Source organism: Caretta caretta, chromosome 9, assembly GCF_965140235.1.
Source record: "Caretta caretta isolate rCarCar2 chromosome 9, rCarCar1.hap1, whole genome shotgun sequence".
Classification (NCBI taxonomy): Eukaryota; Metazoa; Chordata; order Testudines; family Cheloniidae; genus Caretta; species Caretta caretta.
The window spans coordinates 80,266,230-80,290,516 of NC_134214.1; the positions used below are offsets into that span (position 1 = coordinate 80,266,230).

A 24,287-nucleotide genomic window follows, 5' to 3' on the forward strand; every position below is an offset into this window, starting at 1 on the left:
GTGTTATTCACCTTAGGCTGCTGTGGCTTCACGGCTATTGTTATTTGAGACAGATCCAAGTGATCTTGGGTATGACTACACAGGCTGCAGTCACACCTCTGACTGCATCTTAGACATGCCCATCAAGAGAGAATCCAGGAGGTAAAATATATCTTTTAAAACAGCAACTGCATGTTCATGCCCCAGATCTCCATTTCTTTCATTGTACTATCAACCACATCAGGAAAACAAATTTAATTGGTCTAGAAACCCAGTGATTAGCCTTTTATTTTTGAGCTAGAATGTGATACAATAGTGGAGAAAGGAGCAAATATTTGGAGAAATTAGCACAGTTAGTGCACATTGGCACAAAAAGTTCATATTTATGGAAAAAAATCCATTTCTATGTAAAATGGCAGAATCCTGAAGGTTACCCATCCATTGCTATTTATCAAACTAACTTAGACTATTTAATCAAGCTGATGCATGCAGTTATGATTTTATAGCACTAGCGTTCCCCCAACTATGTCAGAATGGGAAGTCTCTCTACAGTTAAGTAGCCAGATCCAGCAAAATTCGCCATTCACAGTAACTGTTGGGATGTCCTTAACTTCAAGGAAGGGAGAGAATCACCTGTGTTTACTATGGCCCTACTTCAGCAGAGCATTTAAGCAAAACATTGAGGTGTCTTGTTGAACTTCAGCGGACTTAAGCAGGTTCTTAACTCTAAGCATGTGCTTAAGTCCTTCAAGTTTAGCACATGTGTAAGGAAGAGCTTTGCTGAATAGGGATGGATTCTGAATCAGGGCCTATGTGACCTAATGCAAACTGGTCACAAGGCTCAATGGAGACAACAAAATATAATATACTTAAAAAAAACACACCTAAATCTAAGGGGACGCTTTGTGCAGTTACTAATATTATTATTTGCTTTGCTTTCCCACTTCCAGCTCTCTCCTCATGTCAGCAACCTCCATGGGGACCTGGACAGTCAGACCATCCATCGCCTTCTTAACACACACCTGGCAGCCTAGACGTGATCTGAAAAGCAGACAACAGAGTGAGTTTCATACATTTTTATGGCAAAGGAAAGAGCCCACTAGCTCCCACCACCAATGCCCGTACCATTTCGTTTGTCTCCAGATTCATTCAACAGCTCAGCTATCAAAGGATGGAGCTAGCACTACCCTCCCACTCCCCCAGAAGAAGGAGATTCTTAAGACACGTTCGTAATAGAAAATAAATTACACCCTCTGAGTTACTGGTGCCTTATAAACACTAAGAGTCTAGACTACGAGGAGCGAGACAGAACGTTCCCAGTCCAGAAAGTGGTACATTTCTGTGTGCCAACTCCAACTGGCAAAAATGCTTACGTATCAGTGAGTCCATAGGCCAAATCCAGCATGTCCAGCTCCTCGTCTGTAATGGCATCCAACTTTTGAAAAACGTCCTCCTCAAAGATGAGGTGACACGTGGAGCAGGCCAATGTACCTTCACAGGCACCTGCAGGAAGTGGGAAGGGTCAGCACAGTGCATCAGAGAACAGCAAGGAGGGAGAGTAGACACTCTTGAGGAACTGTGAAAAGAGGTGGCCCTGCCTATACCCAGGCCGAAAGTACATCAGGAGAGGTTTCAGAGGGAAATCAAGGAGCCAGTCTTGCTACTAACACATTTACTGGCGGCCCCGCACCTCTTAACCAGAAGGATCCCAAAGCCAAATGAATACATAGTTGAAATATGAACATAATTGATACATCCAGATAAATAAATAACTTCATTAATACAGTCCAGGGGGTGCCAGCTAGGATGGGAGTTGCACAGATATTGCCGCTCTAGCCCTTTAAATGAGACAGGGATGTGAAAGCCCTGCACCCTGGACACATACATACTAACGACTGTGTGGCAGAGAGAGAGAGGAGCTGGCCCCCAGTTCAGCGATCCGAGTTTGACCCAACTGCAGAACTGATGATAACCAGAACAGTGAGTGACGTTGCCAGACCATTGCAAGCGCGTCTTCAGTCTCGCAATTCCCTGCATTGTTTATTTCACATTTTGTGTTTGACCCTTGGGAGCTTTATTATTGCACCTACCAAAGCCATCGATGCCCAGGTTTTGATTAACCACCACTTCCAGCAAACTCTCCCCTTCTTTGGCTGTGGCCGTGAGTCTCTCTCCATCCCGGTTTATAAAATGCACCGTCACTCTGTCCGCAGAGCTGTCAAACAAGTTACAGGAGGTCAGTGGAAGCTGGGCCACTGCTACCTATGAAACAGCTGCCGGCTGAGCAGGAGAACGAGGCAGTGATCACATGAGGAATTTACATAAGCACCCAGCTTCTTGAAAGGCTACAATGCAGTTGCATGAAAGTACTTACACTACGTATATCTTTGTGTGTCAGTCCTTGCCATTCACTGCACAGGGAAGGGCAAACTAGAGCCATTCAAATCTGAACGGACACAAACTTTACCCCTTCCTCAAATGTTTCTAAGAATAGACATGTGGTTAAGGGTGAATGAGCGCACCTGTGTATGGGCAAGGGGTGGGAGACTGTTGATTTAAACCCAAAGAGCTTGCTAGACATTTGCTATTGCTGGGGGTGGGGGGGGCCTCTCTGGGCTAATCCTATATGGAGTGAAGTGAGGATACTGTATGGTAAAGCTGCTCAGGATTAGATTTAAATTATGCAACAGGGGCTCGCTCTTTTTTTCCCCCAGGAGGATTATTTGCTAAATGCTCCATTTCTACTCTTTGTTAGTTCAACCCCGAAAGGGTCACCGAGAGCCTTGATAATACACTAAAAGCTAAATTCATCCTCATCATAAGGGGGATACAGCTTTTAGTGTATGAATGGAAATCACCCCCATTTTCACTAGGCTAGATTTGGCCCTAAAACTCTATGTGAAGGTGAAGGTCCAGGGACTTTTCTGAATATGCCCATTCTGGCTGGAAGTCTGCATAAAACTCACAACCCATTTCTGCAGGGATGCCTACAACAAATCAGCCTAGGTACATTGCCTGTAATATAACTATTGCATTATAGCAATAACAATAGATCAGACCCAGCAAGCACTGTGTAAAACCTGAGATGGGTTCTTTCTGCCTTTGCTTAGGATATTCTGAATTGCTGGTCAAAAGATGGAGAGGGATCTTCTCTGGATATTAAATCACCCAGCCCATATGCCCTTCTTTGCATGAATGCAACCTAATCAGATTTCTGTTGGCTGGAGAAAAGAGACAGGGAACTATGGAGAATGTAGTATAGAAAGGGGGATCACAACAGAGGGCTATCAATTAAACACAGCTGGTCCCCGAGCCTGCTCTAAAACATACACTTGTGACTTTACTTGGGTTCCCCAAGGTATGCCATGGCAGGAAACATTCACATCTATAAACTGCAAGCACAAAAGCTTCATCATATGGAGGTCCTAAAAGTCATATGGGTCCCATTAGCATTTCTGTGGCTCGTGTATTTCTGTTACACATCTCCTGGGCAAGAACAGAGGCAGGATTTTGGTAACCCAACTGTGCTTCCCACACAGTGCTACCTCCACAATACCTAAGGGGTGGCCAAATAAGTCAGATAAAAAAAAGACTTTTTTTGCCCCAGGCTTAAACAGAATGTCACTAACAATTGCATCGCTGAGGGTTTTCACAGCTGCCTGCGCTGCTCTGGGCTCCTCCTGGAAGCAAAGCTGTCGAGACACCCCAAGAGAAGCTGGCTGCATGCTGGCTCTGGAAATCTCATGAAACAACCTGTTCTGGCCTGGTTTGGCAGATCAATTACATCTGAATTACAGATGCTGAACTTCACCATCTGCTGAATGCTTTGAGGTTCAAAAATCACTACAGTAAAACGTCAGAAACCTCACACCCCAAGGTTACAAAATCAGGACCGACAGTGCGAACGTGACAGGTGAGGGGCTCCGAAAACAACATCCAAGAGAGAAGTGGAAATCTCAGATGAGGTGGAAATCATTCTTGCAGAAGGGAATTTGCAATTTAAATTGACAGCCCAAGAGACCTAAGTCCTATAGTTATCCACAGAACAGGCCTGCCAACACTGATCTAGAACCACCACCTCCAGGGAGGAGAGGAAAAGATCAGCCTCTGTATCTCATTCAGTCCTTAAGAACATAAGGATAGCCATCCTGGGTCAGACCCATGGTCCATCTAGCCCAGTATCCTGTCTTCTGACAGTGGCCAGTGCCAGATGCTTCAGAGGGAATGAACAGGGCAGGGCAATTAGTGAGAGATCCTTCCCCGTCATCCAGTCCCAGCTTCAGACAATAAGAGGTTTAGGGATACCCAGAGCATGGGGTTGTGTCCCTGACCATCTTAGTTAATAGCTATTGATGGACCTACCCTCCATGAACTTAGCTATTCTTTTTGAACCCAGTTACACTTTTGGCCTTCACAACATCCCATGGCAACAAATTCCACAGGTTGACTGTGCCTTGTGTTCCTTATGTTTGTTTTAAACCTGCTACCTATTAATTTAATTGGGTGACCCCTGGTTATAGTGTTATGTGAAGGGATAAATAACACTTCCTTATTCACTTTCTCTACACCATTCATGATTTTATAGAGCTCTCTTATACCCCACCCCCCGCCCCAGTCATCTCTTTTCTAAGCTTTTGCCCTCTACACCAACTTTGACAAGAAGATGGCCAATTCATGCCACCCATGTGGGGACATCTGTCCCATAGGAGCTAGACTGAGACCCTCCCCCAACTCATTTCCCATCAACCACTGAACAGCCAAATAGTAAACAATATTGGCCTAGTAGCATATCACACCACCAGCTCTCTGAGCCGTTCAGAACTTGATGGACTGACAGAGTGGCACACTGAATACAATGGCATCGTTCTGCATAGCACCTCTGAACGGGGACCTGCCCATACTCCTGTGAATTCAAAAGGCAGGAATTGTCTCCAAAGCCAACAGAACTTCAGAGCAGCTCAGTCTCCCTGGTTGACTTTGCAGGTTGCTCTCTCAGCCCTCTAGAAAGGGATGTCACCCATCTAGCAGCTTCTGATACATTCCTGAGCAACAGAAGTGTTGCTGCAGCCAGGTGGCCTTGCTTTTGTCGTTGCTGGCATCAGAAGAAGGTTTTTCAGCCTTGAGAATGATGTGTTTGTTTAGTAGAGAGAATTGGCCAAGCCTGCAATCCTCTGGTTTGCCCCTTATACAAGGCTGACTGAAACAGCACCCAGTTTCTCACAGTCAGAGTAAGATTTAAAGTGAGCAAAACTCAGCAAGGCCACATTCCTGGAAACCCAAGGGACAAAGAAACAAGCAGTGACGCTCAGATGTGCTGGGAAATTATAACACAGTCTACCGATTTCTTAGCAATATGTCCATAGAGTGCAAGCACACAAAATCAAATGACCTAAGCGTATACCAGACACTCTGAAGTTTCCAGTGTAGCTGCCCCGAAGGATGTGCTATATTGTATTTAGGCTCAGTTGCATCAGGCTCACTTGCTCAGAAAGCCCAAGAAGTAAGCAGAGGGAAAACTCGTTTATTAGGGATATCCCGGAGATAGCTGAAGCAACACCTGGGAATGCTTATGCAATGTGTTCATCCCCCGCTGTGCTGTGCGGCAGGCAGAAATCAATTATTTCCGGTATAGGGAGTCCTCCACTGATTTATTTCTATCAGTGACTGCAGAAACAGATGAGAAGGACCTAGCATAGGTGCCGACTCCATGGGTGCTCCAGGGCTGGAGCACCCACAGGGAAAAAATGGTGGGTGCTGAGCACCCATCAGAAGCCCCCCTATCAGCTTCTCCCCACCCCCTAGCACCTCCTGCCCGTGGGCCCCACGCATCAACGCCTCTCCCTCCCTCCCTGCACCTCCCGCCTGCAGAGAACAGCTGTTTCGCAGTGTGCAGGAGGCTGGGAGGGAGGGGGGAGGAGCGAGGACACGGTGTGCTCAGGGAAGGGGGTGGAACCGGATGGGAAGAAGTGGGGTGGGGTGAGAAGAGACAAGGGTGGGGCCTTGGAGGAGTCAGGGCAGAGCCAGGGGTCAAGCACCCCCTGGCACTTTGGAAAGTCAGCACCTGTGAACCTAGGTCAGACAGTTTTCATTCCCCTCTACCATTCCCAAATGTATTGGATAGAACATGTAGCATATACCTGATTGTAATGAATGGTCCCTGATCAATCCTTCAGAAGCAGGTGAAAAAAATTACCTGGGAAAATTCCACTGTGGGGAAGAGAGTTGAAATTCCTTCCCTCTACCAAGCTTACTGATCAGATTAACTCTGCACCAGTGATCCAGAATCACCATGATTGTGTCTAGCGCCATCTATACTCTTAGATAATAGTTGATCACTAGCATTAATCGTCACGATTATGCCCTTGTTACAGTATCTCACTAAATAATTAATTGTTCTCTTGAATCCTAGTAATATGGATTCCATCAGTAGTCTCCAGTGGTAGAAAATTTGAAACACTGATGATTATCTCTTGAAAAAGCCTCTGCCTAGATTTAATCTAAACTGGCAGGAGAAGGGAGCAGAAGGGTTGTCTTATTTCCTTGTCATTTTCAGGAGCCCCCTCTGTGTTTTCCCAATGCCACATAATTCAGATAGGTAAGGTATAATTCAGAGAATCATGTACCTTAAAATTAGGGGGTCTGCCTATTGCTTTTCAGGGAGTTTCAATCATAAAGCAATATCTAGAACATTTTTCAGCGCAGGACCCCCTGGAGATGAAAACAGGGAGAGAAGTCAGGCAGGAGACCTGTACTACAGGAGGAATGGGTTCTTATACACACACTCATATCACATGAGTAACAAAAATGGCCTATTGCAGCCAGAGGCAAGCAGCACAGTCCCGTTTTACTAGGCAGAGAAAATATTCAGAGCCATTTCAACCCCCACAACAGTGAGACTGACTGAGACTCACTCTCTCTCTCAACAGAACAAGCCATTTAACTGTCTGTGGAACTTCTTCTCAGATGTCTGAAGCCTGTGCCTCCTGGAATCTTTCCTATTTGTCCGAGAAACTGAATAAAAGGATTGGATCCTTCAAAATAGGGAAAGGCAAAGTGTTGGGATTGCACTTAGAGATGGGCAAAATGCTTTGGAAGAAGGAAAAGCAAACTCCAACCTTCACCTACCTTCTGTGAGCTTTAGCGCTTCAACCATCACTAAGGCACCAGTGCTACGACCACCCAGGCATGGAACTTCCATTGACTTCAAAGGGAATTCAGCATAAGAAATTAATGTGGGATCATGCCCGAAGTCATGTACTTGATTAAGTGGGTACTGTTGCAGCTGAGTGACAGCATGGTGCCGCAGACAGAGCACTGGACTGAGAATAAGGCACCCCGAGTCCTGTTGCCACTGACTCCTTGTATAATGGCAGCGATGATAACCCGCTTTGTAAGGCACTTTTAGATCAACAACTGCCAAACCCATTATCATTGCTAGGTATTTATCAATCTTTTATTTTTAAAAATCATTACACCTTAACATCACTGCCTTAGATTAGTAAAGCTGAATGAATAATTTAGGCTGTTTACTTTGATAATCTCATACATCCTGCAGTGTGAATCTCACTGTTTAGAGGACTGAAATGATTTGGAAGATTTCTCTGGCTTGACAACTGGCTTGTCAAACAGGACTCTACAGCTTGCCTCCGTATGGTTACAACATGCTGTCTTATTATGCATGTGGTGGATGGGTGCATGGATGTAAGCAACCATTCCTTCTATGGATCTCCTGCCTTACTAGACTAGTCAGTTTCACACTCAGGTCTTCACAGACTATTATTCCCACCCTGCAGGGGAATATTTAAACATAAGATTCAAAACCCTTGTTGATCTGTCATGATGTAAAAATGACAAATTCCTATTCATATTACATTTTGCAAAACTCTTGTTGCTCCTTAACAAAATCTTGGACCAAGATTTTTCAAGAGAGACTAGTGATTTTGGGTATCCAATTTGAGACACTTTAAATGTGTCTCATTTTCAGAGGCAGGTGCTCAGCATTTTCTGAAGATTTCTCCAAGATGTTTCAATTTGGGTATCTCAAAACCTGAAGCACCCACAGTCACTAGTCCCCTCAGGCTCTACATGATACAGAAAATTAGTAGAGGAGTGAGTGGCCCTTTAAATGTTTGTTTATTTTTTCAAAGATTTTATAAGGCCACATGAAAAAGCATGGTGTCAAAAAGTATTGCTGGAAAGAATTTAGTAAGCAACAAACTAATTAAAATGGAAAACAGTTGATAGTGGCTGTTCATAAGTCCCATTAAACAGGTTTATCGCTACAACTCCTTTCTCTAAGGTCAGATAAAGTGTCATATTGTGTTTTCCATTTTGCGGGCTGGGCCCTTTTTCTAGATTTTTCTTAATCTTTGCTAGCAGATTAAAGCCTACTCAGATCACATTTGTTTGGAAGAACTACAAGTTCCCTTTCTTTTCCACAGAGAAATTAACACATTACCCTTCCACATTACCCTTAACACAAGTGGAGCTCCTTCAGAACCAGTTAGAGAAGATACCATCAGAACTGGTGAGAGACTTGAGGTAAAACTCAGACCCACCCAGAAACTCTGCATTTGATTCTGCATCCCTTACTCTCACAGAATAGCACCATTTACCTCAGGAGCCTCCCTTGTCAAGCCTGCCCCCACAAACACCCTGCTTTGCCTATATTCCCCAGCCTTGTTCCCCATTGGTCAGCTTCTCACACAACCTCCTCCATATCTATTCCTGTGTTGCCCCCCACATATGGCACAACCTCCTTGAGTAAATCTGCAAGGCTTCTACCCTGCCCACACTTAAGTCCTTAAAATGCCACTACTGCTGTGCTGCTTAGCGTGAGCGAAGTTGCCTTGTATCTAAATTGCCTTTGGTCCTCTTTCCCTCACTAGTTGTCCTTAGACAGTGAGCTCCTTGGAGCAGAGACCATCCTTCTCAAGTATTTGGAAAGTGCCTGCACATCACGGGCAATACGGGTAATAACAAACCACACTAAATTAGAGGCAGGCTTGCAGCACTGGGCTCTATGCTTTCAATTGATATTCTGCTTTTAAAGCCACCCAAGGATTTGGTGCCAGTGAAATACCCCTTCCCTAATCCAAGCCCATTGGCTCTTTGCTTTTGCATCAAATATAAATGCTTTGATCTGATTGTAGAGGGTTGACCTGTTGCTTGTTTGGGCCCAAGGAGGCACACTTTGATTCCTGGGGGACTTTCTTTCAAAAGTGCAGAAAGCAGCTGTAAGGCAGTATACCTGACCTGCCAGATGCTGCAGTGCTCAGTTTATGCCTGATTTAAGACATTTTTAACAGCTAATCCAAGGATGGATTTGCTGACACCCACAATTTCCAAACTGCTTCTGGGGTCTGGCCCTGGGCTGGAATTCTGCAAAAGGAGAAGGAAGAGATTTTTACCTTGTGAATTTAAGAAGAGCTGGGTTGATAGGAATGGGCCTTCTCCCAGTCCTTATTCCTCAATAGTCTCCACCATCCTTTAGCTGGCAGACTCATCATTAAAAGACAGTCCTATCAAAGAACAGGAGCCTCTCTAGAATGTGCTATCCTGATGGGATCTAAAAGTCCTTCTGCACGAAGAGCTCACATGCTCGAGAACCGCCATTGGTTACTGTTTGGTGTAGTACCATGACCGAGAGGTGGGTTTGCAGCTTGGTCCCTGCCCTACGGTGCATCCCTGAGTGGAAAGTGAGGAACCCATGTTGCTCAACAGTGCCCCCTGTGGCCGATTAAATAGAAGCTCTTATTGGGATCCATCCACTAGGAAGGCAGACAGCTCCAGCATGCTTGCCCAAGAACTGTGGAGGGACGTAAAGATTGGGAGATCCTTAGGGGCAAGGGGAAAATGTAAATAAATGGTGGAATCCATCCAAGAGAAAACAGGGAGAATTTAAAAAAAAAAACAAAAAACACTCAACTTGTGTTCCTGTTTGTATGTTCATAGTGTAACAAACCCTACAGTAATTGTGGAGTCAGCTGTATTGCCCCCAAGAAGGAGTTCCTGAGAACCTCCTGCTCCCAGCTGCGAGGGTGACAGTCAGTGCAGTGCTATGTGAGGTGCTGGCTTCCGGCTAAGAAGTGCACGGTCTGCTGCCTGCAGATGCTGTCAGCCTTACCAGCTGGGGAGTGAAGGACAAGGTCGGAATCCAAACTCACGTGGCTGTAGCTAGAAGCCTTGGCCAGCCACAGGCCATGTGTTGAATACATCCTTCAAAAACCCACACCACACTACACTAATAAAACCCTGAGGGGATATCTGTAATTCCTTAAACCCCACTGGCCTTTTTGGAGAAAAAATGGTTACTGAGGTGAAGTATTTGACATCTTTAGGACACATAACATGACCTCACCTTTCCCTCAGGTGCTGAAATATAAACCATCCTGCGGCATTAGAGTATGTAAAGCTACTATATTGGAAAATGGGTCCTGGAAGCTGTCGTCGCACACTGGGAATCCAGCCCTACTGGCAGTGACGGAGTGTATTTATTCTCTGATGGGTTGTCATAAATATAAAGGGAAGGCACCAGGTGCCAGCGAGGTTACCTTAGCTTCTTATCCCTTTACAGGTGAAAGGATTTTGCCTCTGGCCAGGAGGGATTTTATAGCACTGTATACAGAAAGGTGGTTACCCTTCCCTTTATATTTATGACATGGGTGCTTGGACGTAAAGGGAAAATGATGCAAGTCTCAGACCAATTTCTACCAAACAGGGGTCCACATCACAAAAAACACAGTCATGGTTTGCATTAATTGGCCCCCTTTTTGGCTGTCTGAGCAGAGAGGCTGAGGAAGTGCGGTTCAGCTGGACTCAGGAACCTGGCTTTTCCACTGACCTGCTGTGTGACCTTGTCAAAGCCACTGCATATCTCTGGGCCTCTGTCTCTCCCTCCACCCCCAAGGTACATAAATGTTGCCACAGTCAGAGAAATACTAGAACCCAGCTAGTCCCCAGCATTTGCTGGAACTCACTCAGATCTAAATACATGAGGTATGCACAACACAAGCTGAACTTGCCCTAAGTGGCTACTCACCCCCCACTAAATATTACCTACTGTCCCAATTCAACCCCCTGTCGACGTGTCTCCCTTTAGGACACCATGTACAATAAGCTAGTGAGAACACAGGGCAAGAACCATGCACAGATTCAGCATAACATCCACCCCAATTGTCCCTCAGGTGGCCTTGCCTCTTTCATTCTAGATACAGGTGAAGCCCTACCTCCCACAGACCGGGCTATTCACGGTGCCATTCTCACCTAGCTAGGGGATTGATTGCTATTTATTTTAAACATCCTCTTTTAAACTAATTTGTCTGTCCCACCCCTGCACCTCAGCAGGCTGAGATAGAGGCACGTGGCCCCAGGTAGATGGGGTCAGACTGTCTTTCCTGAAAGATCCTGGAAGAAATGAGGTAGAGTTGAATCTTTTGCTTACCCTGTGTCCCTTGGGACGTCATGGAGCCTGTGTGTGGAGCCGAAGCTTCTCTTTGGCTGCAGGCTGACAGGTGCCTGATTGTGCTCCGCTACTCTGAGGCATTGAAAAGACTGAACTTTGCCCAAATTAAGTCCGTTTAGCAAGGTGCGGGTAAGCTGTGGAGCGCACCGGGCCATCATGCTAGCTGAGTCTTGCTTTGTGTTTCTTCGTTCTTTTTTTGTTGCAGGGCTTCTAGCTTCTGAGGTATAAGTACAGCTGAGAGAGGGGGAAAAAAAAAATCTAGGACAGCCTCCCTGTGGAGGAGGAAAGAGGGTGTATCCTGGACCTTACTACAGCCCAACCCACTGGTGGAGTTTTGTAAGCAGCTGTAATGTGCAACCCCTGAGCAGATTAGGACCCCAGCTGATCACACTTCACTATTCTTCCCAATTCTGTTTCATTCTAGCAATCAAACAAAGCCATTTTCAGACGCTATCTTGAGTACAATGCCCACCTACAATATGTATGTCTGTCCTATGGTTTGAAACAGTGGACTGAGACTTGAAATTCTTGAGCTCTACTGCTGTCTCACCAAGTGTGTCCCCTCGAGCACTTAGACTAGTGAGCTAGGATTCCTGGATTCTATTCCTGATTCAGATGCTGTATCACTATGAGCAAATCACTTCATCCCTCTGTGCCACCGCTTCCATTCTGTAAAATGGGCACCTTTACCTACTTCACAAGGGAGAGGAGAGGCTCAATTAGTGAATGGTTTTGAAATCCTCAGCTGCGAAGTGCTATGCAAGTGCAGATTATTATCCTGGTCATTTCAATGCACAGGGAATTTAGTACTGGTGATAACCCTAAAGCCTCAATTTATTCCCAAAGCAAGTATCGTCATGGCAGCAATAGTGTCCTCTACCCCATAACAACGCACCTCACCCCTGACCTGAAAGAGACCCGCCACTATAGAGGAGAGACAAGTCCAGTCCTGGGCTGATCATTTCAAAAGACTGAATTATCCCTAAACAAATCTGAATAATTTGACAGTTAATAGAAATATTTGTTTTAATTAGGTTTATCTATATCATAATATATACATTACTATAGAGGCATTATTAGTTACCATTATTACAGATAACCTTTTAAACTGGAACTGTCTAGGGCTCCCACATAGGTTTCAGAAGAGGATAGCAGCAAACCACCCATCTATCCCAAAAGGAAGAGACATTAGGGGCTTTAGTCTAGATCTGGACAGAAAATGGGGGCTGGGGACAAAAATTTAGAAGCAAAAATTATTTTGTTTGTTTTCAGTGGAAAAAATTGACTCTGTCAAAGAAGTGAACATTTTCAACCAGAAACGTCTTGGTTTTGGGGTTTTCAGTTTTTCCAAACATCAACACATGTTGACAAAAGCAGACATTTCATGAACAAGTCTAGTCAGTCAAAAACTCCAATAATCTGTTGGGGAGAAAAAATTAAGGGACCATTTCCAAGCAGCCAGAATTAAAACACACCATTTAAATCATTTTATTGTATTGCTCTCAAGATTAAATTGAAGGTGGGGAGAAGCTTTCAGGGAATGACCTGAGGTTCAAAAGAAAGAAGGTCCCCTCCCTGAGGTCTCAGAGAACCCATGATCTCTTGAGGTATCTGCCCTCCCCGTGATGTGCCTGTCCCATCAGTGAGATTCTCAAACATTCAGGGTTATTTGATTCCCATTCAGTGCTTTGGATCCTGTTCCTGCTCCTACTGATTTTAATGAGAGAGGATCAGCACCATTCTCTATGGGTATGTCTATACTGCCATCACAGGGTGATGCACCCGAGCTAGCTTTAATCTTGCTAGCTCAGGTGGTGGAGCAGCAAAACTGTGGCAGCATGAACTTCAGCAGATGCTGTACAAGCACAGCCAACTACTCCCAGATAACTACGCCTGGGGCTAGCGCTGAAGCATGAGCTGCCACGTGACTCTCCTCTGGGACCCAAACTAGCTACCTTAAAGCCAGCTGGGGTAGGTCTACTTGAGCTGCAATATCACCCTGTGATTGTACTCTAGAAGACATCCCCATATATGGGGGAAGATGGGAGGGAGAGAGAGAAAGAAACAAAGTGCTCTGTATTTGATTGACAAATGATCAACAAATGCTTGAACTCAACAAACTCAAGCAGCATAGGATCCTCCGCTGCAAGTGCTCTGTTGGATTCATCTGGTGTCAACAATCCCCAAATCCTCTCTCCACCTTTCCCCTCTCACTATCTAATGCACACATCAGCCAGTAGAGGCCCCCATAGACCATACAGGAACAGATCCATGACAAAGAATACACTGACCACATCCATGAAGTGAGCTGTAGCTCACGAAAGCTTATGCTCAAATAAATTGGTTAGTCTCTAAGGTGCCACAAGTCCTCCTTTTCTTTTTGCGAATACAGACTAACACGGCTGCTACTCTGAAACCTGATGACTGAACATGGTTCTCTTCTCACCCCACTGACCCAGATCAGGAGTTACTCCCTTGAAGTCAGTGGCAGAAAACCAGTGTGAGTGAAAGGGGAATCAGGCCCTTCCCTGTAAAACTTAAGAGGGGGAGGTGGCAAATCAGTGCTCAGTCCTGTATTGATAAGCATTCTCTACGCAACACACAGCAAGTCTTAATGCCTTGCCACAATGGGGACACAGCTCAGAAGCGCAACACCAGGTCACCCATAGGCAGCGGGTATAATAGGCCAGGGGAGGCTAAGCCTCCCCAAACCCAGACTGTGGCCCCGCTCATGCTCTGCCCCGAGGTCCCACCTTCACTCCTGCTCTTCCCCAAAGCCGGCGGAGGCTCAGCTCGGGCCTATGGAGCTCGGGGCTTGGCCAGCCACTGCACTATGTGGCTGGCAGGCATTGCGGGAAAAGGGGAGGCCAGCATGGCTGGGGCGAGTGGGCAGGCTGATGATTGGGTTGGCTGGGGCGGTTAAATGCGCCTGCAGGTGGTCCAGGCAGCTGGGGCAGGCAGGCTAGTGCTTGGGACAGCTTGGCCAGGACTCCTCTGGCCACGGTGGGGGGGAGCTTGGCATTCCAGCAGGCAAGGGGGTGTGGAAGGGGCAAAGCCGGGGGCTAGCCTCCTTAGAGTGGGGGTTCACATCCTGCCCATGACAGCATGTTAAAAGGCTGCACACTGAATGACAGACATGCTCTCCCACACAAAGAGGCTGTGTGTGGAGTTTAGTAGGAAGGGTGGTCTTCAGTAAGCAGCTAGATCTCTTCAGCAACCCCCACAAGTGCATTTGGGCCTGGTCTACCTTAAAGGTTAGATTGACCTAGCTATAGCAGTCACAGGTGTGAAAAATGCACCCCCCCAAGAGACATCATTAAGCCATCCTAACCCCGTTCTAGTCAATGGAAGAACTCTGTCAATCTAGTTACTGCTGCTCAGAGAAGTGGCTTAACTACAGCGATGGAAAACCCCCTCCATCACCCTAAAGAGCACCTCCAGCATGGCATTACAGCAGCACAGCTGTGCCTTCATAACACCCACAGCATAGGTATTACATTTACTCTGCTGTAAGGCCCACGTAGCATTATGGAGCCTATCAGCGTTTGTTCAGCCCAGTACATTTTCCCATAATGGAGGGGGGTGGAGGGTGGGAACTGAAGTATTATTATGGTTTTAATCTAATGAATATTATTACCCTCTCAGTCCAGATGATATCTGTGCCTCCCACACTGAGACAATTTCTGTATGTCCCATGCTTCACAGGGTACAGATGTTAAAGGAAGGAAATAAACCCTGACAAGGGCCCTGCCCAGTAAACTTGGTTTTTAATAGTCTGTACACGCACATATGTTAGAGATGGAAAAGACTTCCATTGTTAGGGTTTCTCACCCATTGCACAGACCGCGACCCCCAGTCAATATAGCACTGGCCCCTACAGTAAATCTCCAGTTTTAAATTATTTGTGCAATAGGGCAGGAAAACCAACCTCATCAACCCTGTCCCAAGTTATGCAGGAGTTCAGATGGAGCTGTTCTCAAGAGTGCCCTCATTCACACAGCGACTTCACTGTGGTAAGGGAACCTTTTCACTGGAGATGGGGATCAGACTAAATGCCTGAGCTGAGACCCCTAAAATGTTGAGGAAATTCAGCCCCAGATTAACATGTAACAGCTGGTTTGATCTCTATCACATGCTGAACTAAAATGTTGGGCCTGAATCACAAAGGCATGAAGTTCAGATCCAAACCCAAACTTTGTGGCTCAGGCCCACCTGTAACTTTAACTAGCAAACACTGCGCATGGTTATTAAAAGTCTCCTCCAATCCCACTCTCTGCTCATGAGTCTGGGTTTGTAGGTGCATCTCAGCACCTTGGTCCCTTTCTGTTCTCTCCCCTCTGCCCCCCATCCCTGTGTTAAATGAGAACTGGATTCACCATGAACAATATGGAAAAAGGACCAAGAGCACATCCAAACAAACAGCTGAGCAGCTAATCTCACCAGCAAACCTTGAACCGAGAGATAAGCAAGACATAGGAGCAGCAGCTCTCCTGCAAGGACGCTGGCATGTTTGCTTAGCACTGACCTCCTTCACTACCAAGAATTCTAAAACTGCACAGTGAATGGCAGGTCAATGGTACAACAAGGGATAGCCCAGCTGAGGATTGACGCTGAGCTCATTACCCCCATCCCTCAAGGGAGCACTGCAGAGGCTGTGGAATCGGTGGATGGGGAGTAACTCCCCTCCAGCTAAACCACTGCCAGGTCTTGGAGAGAGAATGTTCTCAGGGATCAGCTGACAGCAGGGCATCACCTAATTTTGGACCTCTGAGGATAATATAAGAGAGGCAGTGTGTGGACACCTCCATCTGCAAAACTAGGACCAATCCCAAAAGTAAAATGTAGCGTTTGCAAAGTGACAGAGCTCACTCCCTAAACCTGGAAGACAGCGAAAGAGCTAGGGATAAAAACACAGCGTACTGCACAGAGAATGGCTCTTAGCAGCATTGATTTGCCTGTCCAGCAGTTAGTGCCCTGTCTTGCCCAATCAGATTCAAGTCCTGGTAGGGTGACCAGACAGCAAATGTGAAAAATCAGGACGGGGTGGGAGGTAATAGGAGCCTATATAAGAAAAAGACCCAAAAAATCAGGACTGTCCCTATAAAATCAGGACATCTGGTAACCCTAAGTCCTGGCCCCAGACTCTGCTCTGCTGAGTAGGCAGGAGCTGAGAGGGAAGCAGGCTTTCCACCACTGCACACGCCTTGAGCAGTGTCATGTTCTGCTGCTGCAGCACTTGCCCAGACAGTGCATGCAGCCCTCACAGTACCTCTGCGCATGCTGCGAAGGGGAGGGGGTTGTTCCCTCCTCCCCCCCAGCCTGCAATAAATCATGGCTACTTTAGATTCCTCAAGCACAGGGCAAGGGACAAACCCACCCAATTTAGGGACTGCCCTACAAACGTTTGGGAGAGGTGGCAAGGTGACGTGGATTTCCTGACAGCAAAATTCAAAGCAGTGAGTAATCAAAGTGAAATCAGCACAAGGCTGAACGGACAAGAAATTACTTAATGGCATTGCAGCAGCTCTGAGCAGGAAGCACACTCAGCAGCATTTCCTGAATACCAAACCCAGGTACTTTGACCACCATTACAGCAGCCTGGGTCAGTTTCACTCCTTCTATGGGCATGTTCCTTAGGGCTCTGCTCCAGTGCTCACAAGTACACATCAGAAAGAGGCAAGAACCCAACACAAACCCAAACACTATCTATGCTTCCCTTAGGCACAGGGTTTTCCTGCAAACAGAAGTCTAATCAGAAAGCATTAACCCCAATGCTGCCAACTTAAGAGACCCTGTCAAGGGCTGGTAGGCCTCAAATGAGGCCTACACTCTATTAGTTCGTAGCCTCTCAAAAAGCAGGATTCTCATCTAGTTTAATGCCATGTGCAGCATCCCAAACACACCTGCAATTGCAGATACACTCATGTTCATTTTTCAGAGGAACAGCCGTGTTAGTCTGTATTTGCAAAAAGAAAAGGAGTACTTGTGGCACCTTAGAGACTAACTCTTCAAGTTACCTACTACAGGACAGGCCTAACAAAGAAAATAACAGAACGCCACTAGCGGTCACCTTCAGCCCCCCACTAAAACCCCTCCAACGCATTATTAAGGATCTACAACCTATCCTAAAGGATGACCCAACACTCTCACAAGTCTTGGGAGACAGGCCAGTCCTTGCCTACAGACAGCCCCACAACCTGAAGCAAATACTCACCAACAACCACATACCACACAACAGAACCACTAACCCAGGAACCTATCCTTGCAACAAAGCCCGTTGCCAATTGTGCCCACATATCTATTCAGGGGACACCATCACAGGGCCTAATAACATCAGCCACACTATCAGAGACTCATTCACCTGCACATCCACCAATGTGATATATGCCATCATGTGCCAGCAATGCCCCTCTGCCATGTACATTGGTCAAACTGGACAGTCTCTACGTAAAAGAATAAATGGACACAAATCAGATGTCAAGAATTATAACATTCATAAACCAGTCGGAGAACACTTCAATCTCTCTGGTCACGCAATCACAGACATGAAGGTCGCTATCTTAAAACAAAAAAACTTCAAATCCAGACTCCAGCGAGAAACTGCTGAATTGGAATTCATTTGCAAATTGGATACTATTAATTTAGGCTTAAATAGAGACTGGGAGTGGCTAAGTCATTATGCAAGGTAGCCTGTTTCCTCTTGTTTTTTCCTACCCCCCCCCCCAGATGTTCTGGTTTAACTTGGATTTAAACTTGGAGAGTGGTCAGTTTAGATGAGCTATTACCAGCAGGAGAGTGAGTTTGTGTGTGTATGGGGGTGGGGGGGATGTGAGAATACCTGGATCTATGCAGGAAATAGCCCCACTTGATTATGTAAAGAGTTGTCACTTTGGATGGGCTAGCACCAGCAGGAGAGTGAATTTGTGTGGGGGGGTGGAGGGTGAGAAAACCTGGATTTGTGCTGGAAATGGCCCACCTGTTGATCACTTTAGATAAGCTATTACCAGCAGGACAGTGGGGTGGGAGGAGGTATTGTTTCATATTCTCTGTGTGTATATAAAGTCTGCTGCAGTTTCCACGGTATACATCTGATGAAGTGAGCTGTAGCTCACGAAAGCTCATGCTCAAATAAATTGGTTAGTCTCTAAGGTGCCACAAGTACTCCTTTACTCATGTTCATGTCTTGGAACTAGGGGTTGGGGAGGGAACGATTGGGAGATTTTAAAAAAATTCCCTCCCCCTTTTAACTATCAGTAGCTAAAATCCCATGTGACTACATACTGTGTCCCTCCCAGCCTTGTAATTGGGTTGTTACACAATTGTGTAATTGTGTTGGGTTATAAATATTAAAAGGAGGAGACCTGTGTATGGAACAATCATCTGTCCGTGGGGTTACGAAATTGAAGAGAGAGTGGTCTCCATCCTACTGGACATGGAACTGGCTCCTTTATCTGCAGTGAGTCCCGGCGGGAGAGATTGGGTCTGGGAGCTAGATTCTACCATTCTACTGTCATGCTGATGGGAATAGGGCAGGTGTTCTGTGCCCTCACGGCTCGCAAGCAGTGAGGGATTCTGAAATAGTAATGTCTTGAGAGAGGAGGGAGCTAGTGGGCTGAGCCGGGAACCAGGAGCTGCTGAGTTCTAGTCCCAGCTCTTTTAGGGTGTGTCTACACAGCCTACAGCAGCAAGCCTCCAAACCCAGGTCAACAGACTCAGGTTCACACTGCCATGCTAAAAATAGCTGGAGAGAGACTGCAGCTCAAGTCACAATTTAAAAGCACTATCTACACAGTTATTGTTAATGCAGTAGCGTGAGCCAGAGCCTGTCAACCCAGGCTTGGAGGCTCACTGCACCACCTTGCCACAGGCCCTGCAGACAGAGCCCCAGTAGTCAAGTCTCTTCTCTAGCCTCAATTTACTGATGTGGAAGAAGGGGACTGCTGACACTTACCTGCCTGCCACGAGACGGTAAGGGTGAATTCACTAATACTGGTAAAGCACCATGAATGTTAGTTAAGCATTGCTTTTCCTCAGAAGGGTGTGCGCAGACAGCATGGGCCAGGTACTGCCAATGAGGCAGCCACACATAGGCCTGTCTTATCCTTACCAGTGAAGGATGAGTAGAACAAATCCCACCAAGGTGGAGTGCCTTTGGCTAGGATACCATCCCAGAGAGAAACATGTCCAAATCCAGGGACAATGGAGGGGTGGGGGGAGTTTGGTCTTCACTTGTAATCGATGTAGGAAAACCAGACCACCCATGACATCTCAGCACAGCATTCCTCATTTATGAAAACCACAGCAGACACTCCCAGTGGCAGAGCACAGATAAGAGGGTCCCATGTCCACAGGTTCAAAGTCACCTTCCAAAATTCACCCTCCCTAACTCCAGATGAAAACTGCTTAGTCCACCTGCCCCATTCTGACTATTTCTATTACAGGGAAAGTGTTGCATTGGCGCAGCCTGAATCCATCTGTGTACTGCTCATGATCACCCAGCTCCAAACACACAAGTCTGTCCTATACCGAACAAGTTGAACCTGAATAGAGCAAATGGAAATAATGTGCTACGGTGGTTAGGACAGACATCTAGGAGTCACAATATTTTGGTTGTGTAAGGCCAGATTCTTGGGAATTGTGGGTGCTCAGCTTCCCTATAGGCACAGTTCTGACAGTGGTCAGCGCCTCCACAAATCAGGCCATTAAATTCTATGCATTCGTTTTCCCACTTGTAAAATGGGAATAGCCTTTATCTGCCTCATTGGTGTTCAAGGGTTTGAGATCTCCTGAGAAATGGTCCAAACAAAGGGGGAGCAGCACACTTTTCCAACACTAGTGAAGAGACAACCACCAATGATTTATCACGATGCAAAGCCAGAAACAGACAGCACTGGTATTCTGCCCCATGTGACAAATCAACCCAGTCAGAAACTGTCATTAATCCACCTAACCACCTTTGAAAGCACCCAGGTGAAGGTCTCCCCAGTGGTTCAAGTGGCCCAGCAAAGTCTCTAGTTTACAGCAGCAAATGCTTTTCAGTCACTCAAGGATTCTGCTGGCATGAGCGAAGAGGGCAATGCCACTGCACTTGGGATACAAACAGCCTTTGCTGGAACCTGCTGACTCCAGCTCCATATATTCCAAGCCCCTTGCTGCCCTGTTCAATCTTTCTGTCAGCGCAACCCTGGTTTGTTTTCCTTAAAGCTTCAGAATTGAAGGCAGCAGGAATGATGGAGACTTGTAATTTTCCAACTTGCTCTTGTGACCAGGGGCTGTGCCAAATAGGTCTAGGGATTTGCTTTGGACAGACTTAGGGTCCCATCCAGCAGCTCCCCCTCATTCCTCTTTCCCTCCCACTTCTCCTGGAGCCCCTTCTTCCTTTCCCCACTGCCCCCTACTGCCTCCATTTCTCTTTTTCTTCCTCTTCGTTTTTGTCATTTCTCCTCTCCACTCATTCCTTGTTTAAATACTTACTTTCCCATTCCTCTGCTGCTACGTAGACTCACCCTCATAATCAACCACCACCTTAGGTCACTCATTCAGCTGCCTCAAGTTCTGTGACAATCTCTAACACTGCAACAGAAAGTCATAGCCTTGTCCATGAGCTGTTCCTGAGCTGAGGCTAAACACACCTGCCAGCAGAAGCTAGCCCTCTGCTTTAATGACAGCTGCACTGGTGAGACTTTTCTGAGTTGAGCCCCGTGTCCGTCCTGTACGCATCTTGCAGAACAGCTTAAACTGAGATTTTCTTAGAAAGGAGGGAAACAGAATTATAATTCCCATGTGAAGTCAACAGACAGAGATTGGGTTATATAGCAATTCTGGGCCTAGGTCACCCTTGTGCCAGTGCAGAGCAACTAAGGGAAAGCAGTGAGTAAATCTGCGGTGTACCATGGGTGAGATCAGAATCAAACTCTTCACACAAAGATCACATTGCCTCCCCTGAAGAAAAGTGACAGCTGGTTAACACCACATTTCACAACAACTACAAACTGCAGTTGGGTTTATCCTCTACTTCTCCTTAGGGAGAAATTTTGCTCTCAGATACTCACAAGGTACTCCTGGCAAAGGCTAGGATGAATGTAACTTCCTCTCTCATTTACGGTGCCCTCCACTTTTACAGGACATTAAGTACCAACTAGCTGCAGAGGCAGGTGTCATTTTGTGAGGCAAAGTCAATGCAGCATGATACAGGGAGACAGTACTCTTGTGACCACCACGACCATGGGGGAATTGAACTCTGGACCTCTAGACCTAAAATTGTGAGCATTGATACTTGAGCTAAAGTAACTCCTGTAGCCTTAATAGACTTTCATCCTCTGTTGGCCAGTGTCAAGTGGAGGACAAATCATGAACACTGGACAATTGGTTGCACTCTCTCATAGAGAGTTTATGCTTATTTTTGTTTTTCCACATAGCCTAAAATAAAGGGATTCAAAATTAAAGTATATAATTAGTGGGAGAAAAGTTAAGAGTCCTACATACATATGAGAGCAGGACTTGGCCCCAATTGCCTTTCAAGAGTCTAGCAGGAGAGCCTGAATTACATTTGTTATTGCAAGTCATCCATATATTTAAATGGCATTTGGCAGCTTGGCACCAATGGGCATTTATATCCAATTGTTAATTGTGGAAATAAGGAAGTGACTGGAAGAATACAAAAGAAACCGATCTCATCTGCTCAGGTGTGTGTGTGTGTGTGGGGGGGGGGGGGCTGAGATTTTCTGGGGTTAGCAGAGGTGAATTACTTCCACCTGCTTACAGAGTGAGACAGCCTTGTCGGTGTCCACTCTGGAATATCCTCTTAACGCGGCTGTCGGCTTGCAGCACAAGAGCTGTACTTTAGGCTCCATGAGCCCCTTCCCCCACCCCTTTCTAGGTTATAAATTAAGACACACACACACACCCCTGACATTGTTACAGTCAAGTGCCCAATCCCTTATTTTCTGTGCACTTGCAATGTGCACTGATCCAGTGCCTCCATGGAAGCAGTATACCTGCATTTATGGGCATCACCTCAGTTCAGAGTCTTTCCTTGAGGTTCTTTTATCTTTGTCCATGCTCAAGCCTGCATCTGCTCCACACTGTAAATGCAGGGCTGATGGATGTCAATTGTTCTGCGTTGACTGAGTCAGCTAAGACCCACCCCAGTTCTGGTGACATGTGTCACCTCCAACTGTTTGGGAACCAAATATGCTACATGATACATAATGCTGGAAGTGTGGACTGTTTGTATGGGAAACAATAACCATCCTTACCAGCTAGTTCTCAGCTTTCGGTAGAGACCCCCCCACCACATTGGGAGGATGATCGGACATAGACATAACATGCCTGCCTGGGGATGACTGTCCCAGGGGCCTGACCCTGGATCACTTAAATGTCTGTGCTTTCACCCCTGCCAGCACATTAATCAGAACCTTGTACTTTGTAATCCATAGATTTGCCCAACTGGCTGAAGAGAAACCTCTCTCTCTGAGCAGGCTGGGGGACAGGAGTTTCTTTACATTGGACCAGATAAAAACCATCTTTCAGATGTTTTGTTTCTTCTCACATCCCAACAGACAGGGGGTTATAACAAAGGGACAAATCCCAGGAAGGGTAAGCAGAGAGATGCAGCAAAAGGAGAAGGGGGGAACTAAGACTTCAGTGGTCTCTCAGCACATGTGGGTAGAGGGACACGAAGAGAGCATGCATGTGAGCACAGACCAGCCAGGAGGTTAGAGCTCAGCAGAGAAAAGCTGATATTACAGAGTTAATTAGTTAATACGAAAACTTAGCCACTGTACAGTCCTTAAGTACCAAATGCTGTCCAATAAAACTGCACACATCAAAACACGTGCACATGGAATGTTTAAAGTATTTGCTGTAACTTTTAGAAGCACAAGTTATAATTTAAATTACACAAAAAGGATCCCATCCCTTCTGTAACTCAGAAATGGATTGGGGGCGGGAGGTGTTGAGCCCGACACTTTCAAGAGACCAAGCATGGAAAATGTAAGCCCTTGTCCTTTGATTATTAGGAGCATGTGAAACAGGGTGCTGTAATTAAAGCTATTTTGCAGCCTTAACTCTCTAGTGCTTCAATTCTTCCACACCTGCTTGCAGGTATATTACTTTCCCAATGGGCAGAGTTTTCAGAAGGTGGAAGGATAGGGCCATTGGTAAAAAGGTTAAAGGAAATGGAACTACATATTGCTTTAAGTCAAGTAACGATTGTCAGGGTTAGTCTCCCATTCCAGGCCAGGGAAAGGTGTTCACTTCTTCCATAGGCTTAGCAACACGTCTCCAGTGAAGATAAGTGATTCATAACTCACACCAGTGTACATCAGGAGTAACTCCACTTAAGTCACTGCACTTACACAACTGACTAAGTGGAGTCTCAGATGTCAAAATACATCCACACCCCCATTCTTGAATCCCACACTTGTGCTGATGCTTGTGTCTAATCAGCTACACTTGACACTGTTTAATACAAGGTTGCCTCTTACACCCTTGTGGTTCAGACAGCCTTAATCCAGATGTTTGATAAGGATTTGGTACTTGTTTAGGAGAAAAAGTCAATATTGTGTTGTTCCTGCAACCATATAGTGGTATGTTTGGTTGGACAAGAGGCATCTAAGTCTACCACTGTGGACAAGGCATATTTATAGTGATTTAAAACAAGAAAGTTAAGACACAAGACACCAATGTAGTCTCAGACCAGTTGTCTTCTTCACTGACTCCAATAATCTAGTCATAAATTGGGAGCACTCCTAGAAAACCAGTACACTGAGCAAACTGTAGGCTACGAATTCCATCCTTACTTGGCAGCCCCACCTACCATGATCCTTTATGACCCAATTAT

The 24,287-nt window shown here is 46.0% G+C and overlaps 1 protein-coding gene across 1 annotated transcript; it reads right to left on the reverse strand.

The window, feature by feature from the left end:
• Nucleotides 1–232: 232 nt before the first annotated feature.
• Nucleotides 233–11,696, reverse strand: LOC125642284 (adrenodoxin). The gene is made up of 4 exons (XM_048863337.2): nucleotides 11,423–11,696; nucleotides 2,070–2,194; nucleotides 1,353–1,482; nucleotides 233–1,020 (listed from the first exon to the last, which is right to left on the reverse strand). The coding sequence occupies exons 1-4, from the start codon at nucleotides 11,599–11,601 to the stop codon at nucleotides 903–905; spliced, it is 552 nt and encodes a 183-aa protein (XP_048719294.1). The 5' UTR covers nucleotides 11,602–11,696; the 3' UTR covers nucleotides 233–902.
• Between the last annotated feature and the right edge of the window lie 12,591 nt (nucleotides 11,697–24,287).

Coding starts and splice junctions, on each gene's coding strand:
- LOC125642284 (XM_048863337.2), bottom strand. CDS start 11,601: ATGATGGCCCGGTGCGCTCCACAGCTTACCCGCACCTTGCTAAACGGA. Junction 2,195..11,422: donor GACGTCCCAAGGGACACAGG/GTAAGCAAAAGA, acceptor CTTGTTTGACAG/CTCTGCGGACAGAGTGACGG. Junction 1,483..2,069: donor CCTGGGCATCGATGGCTTTG/GTAGGTGCAATA, acceptor CACTTCCTGCAG/GTGCCTGTGAAGGTACATTG.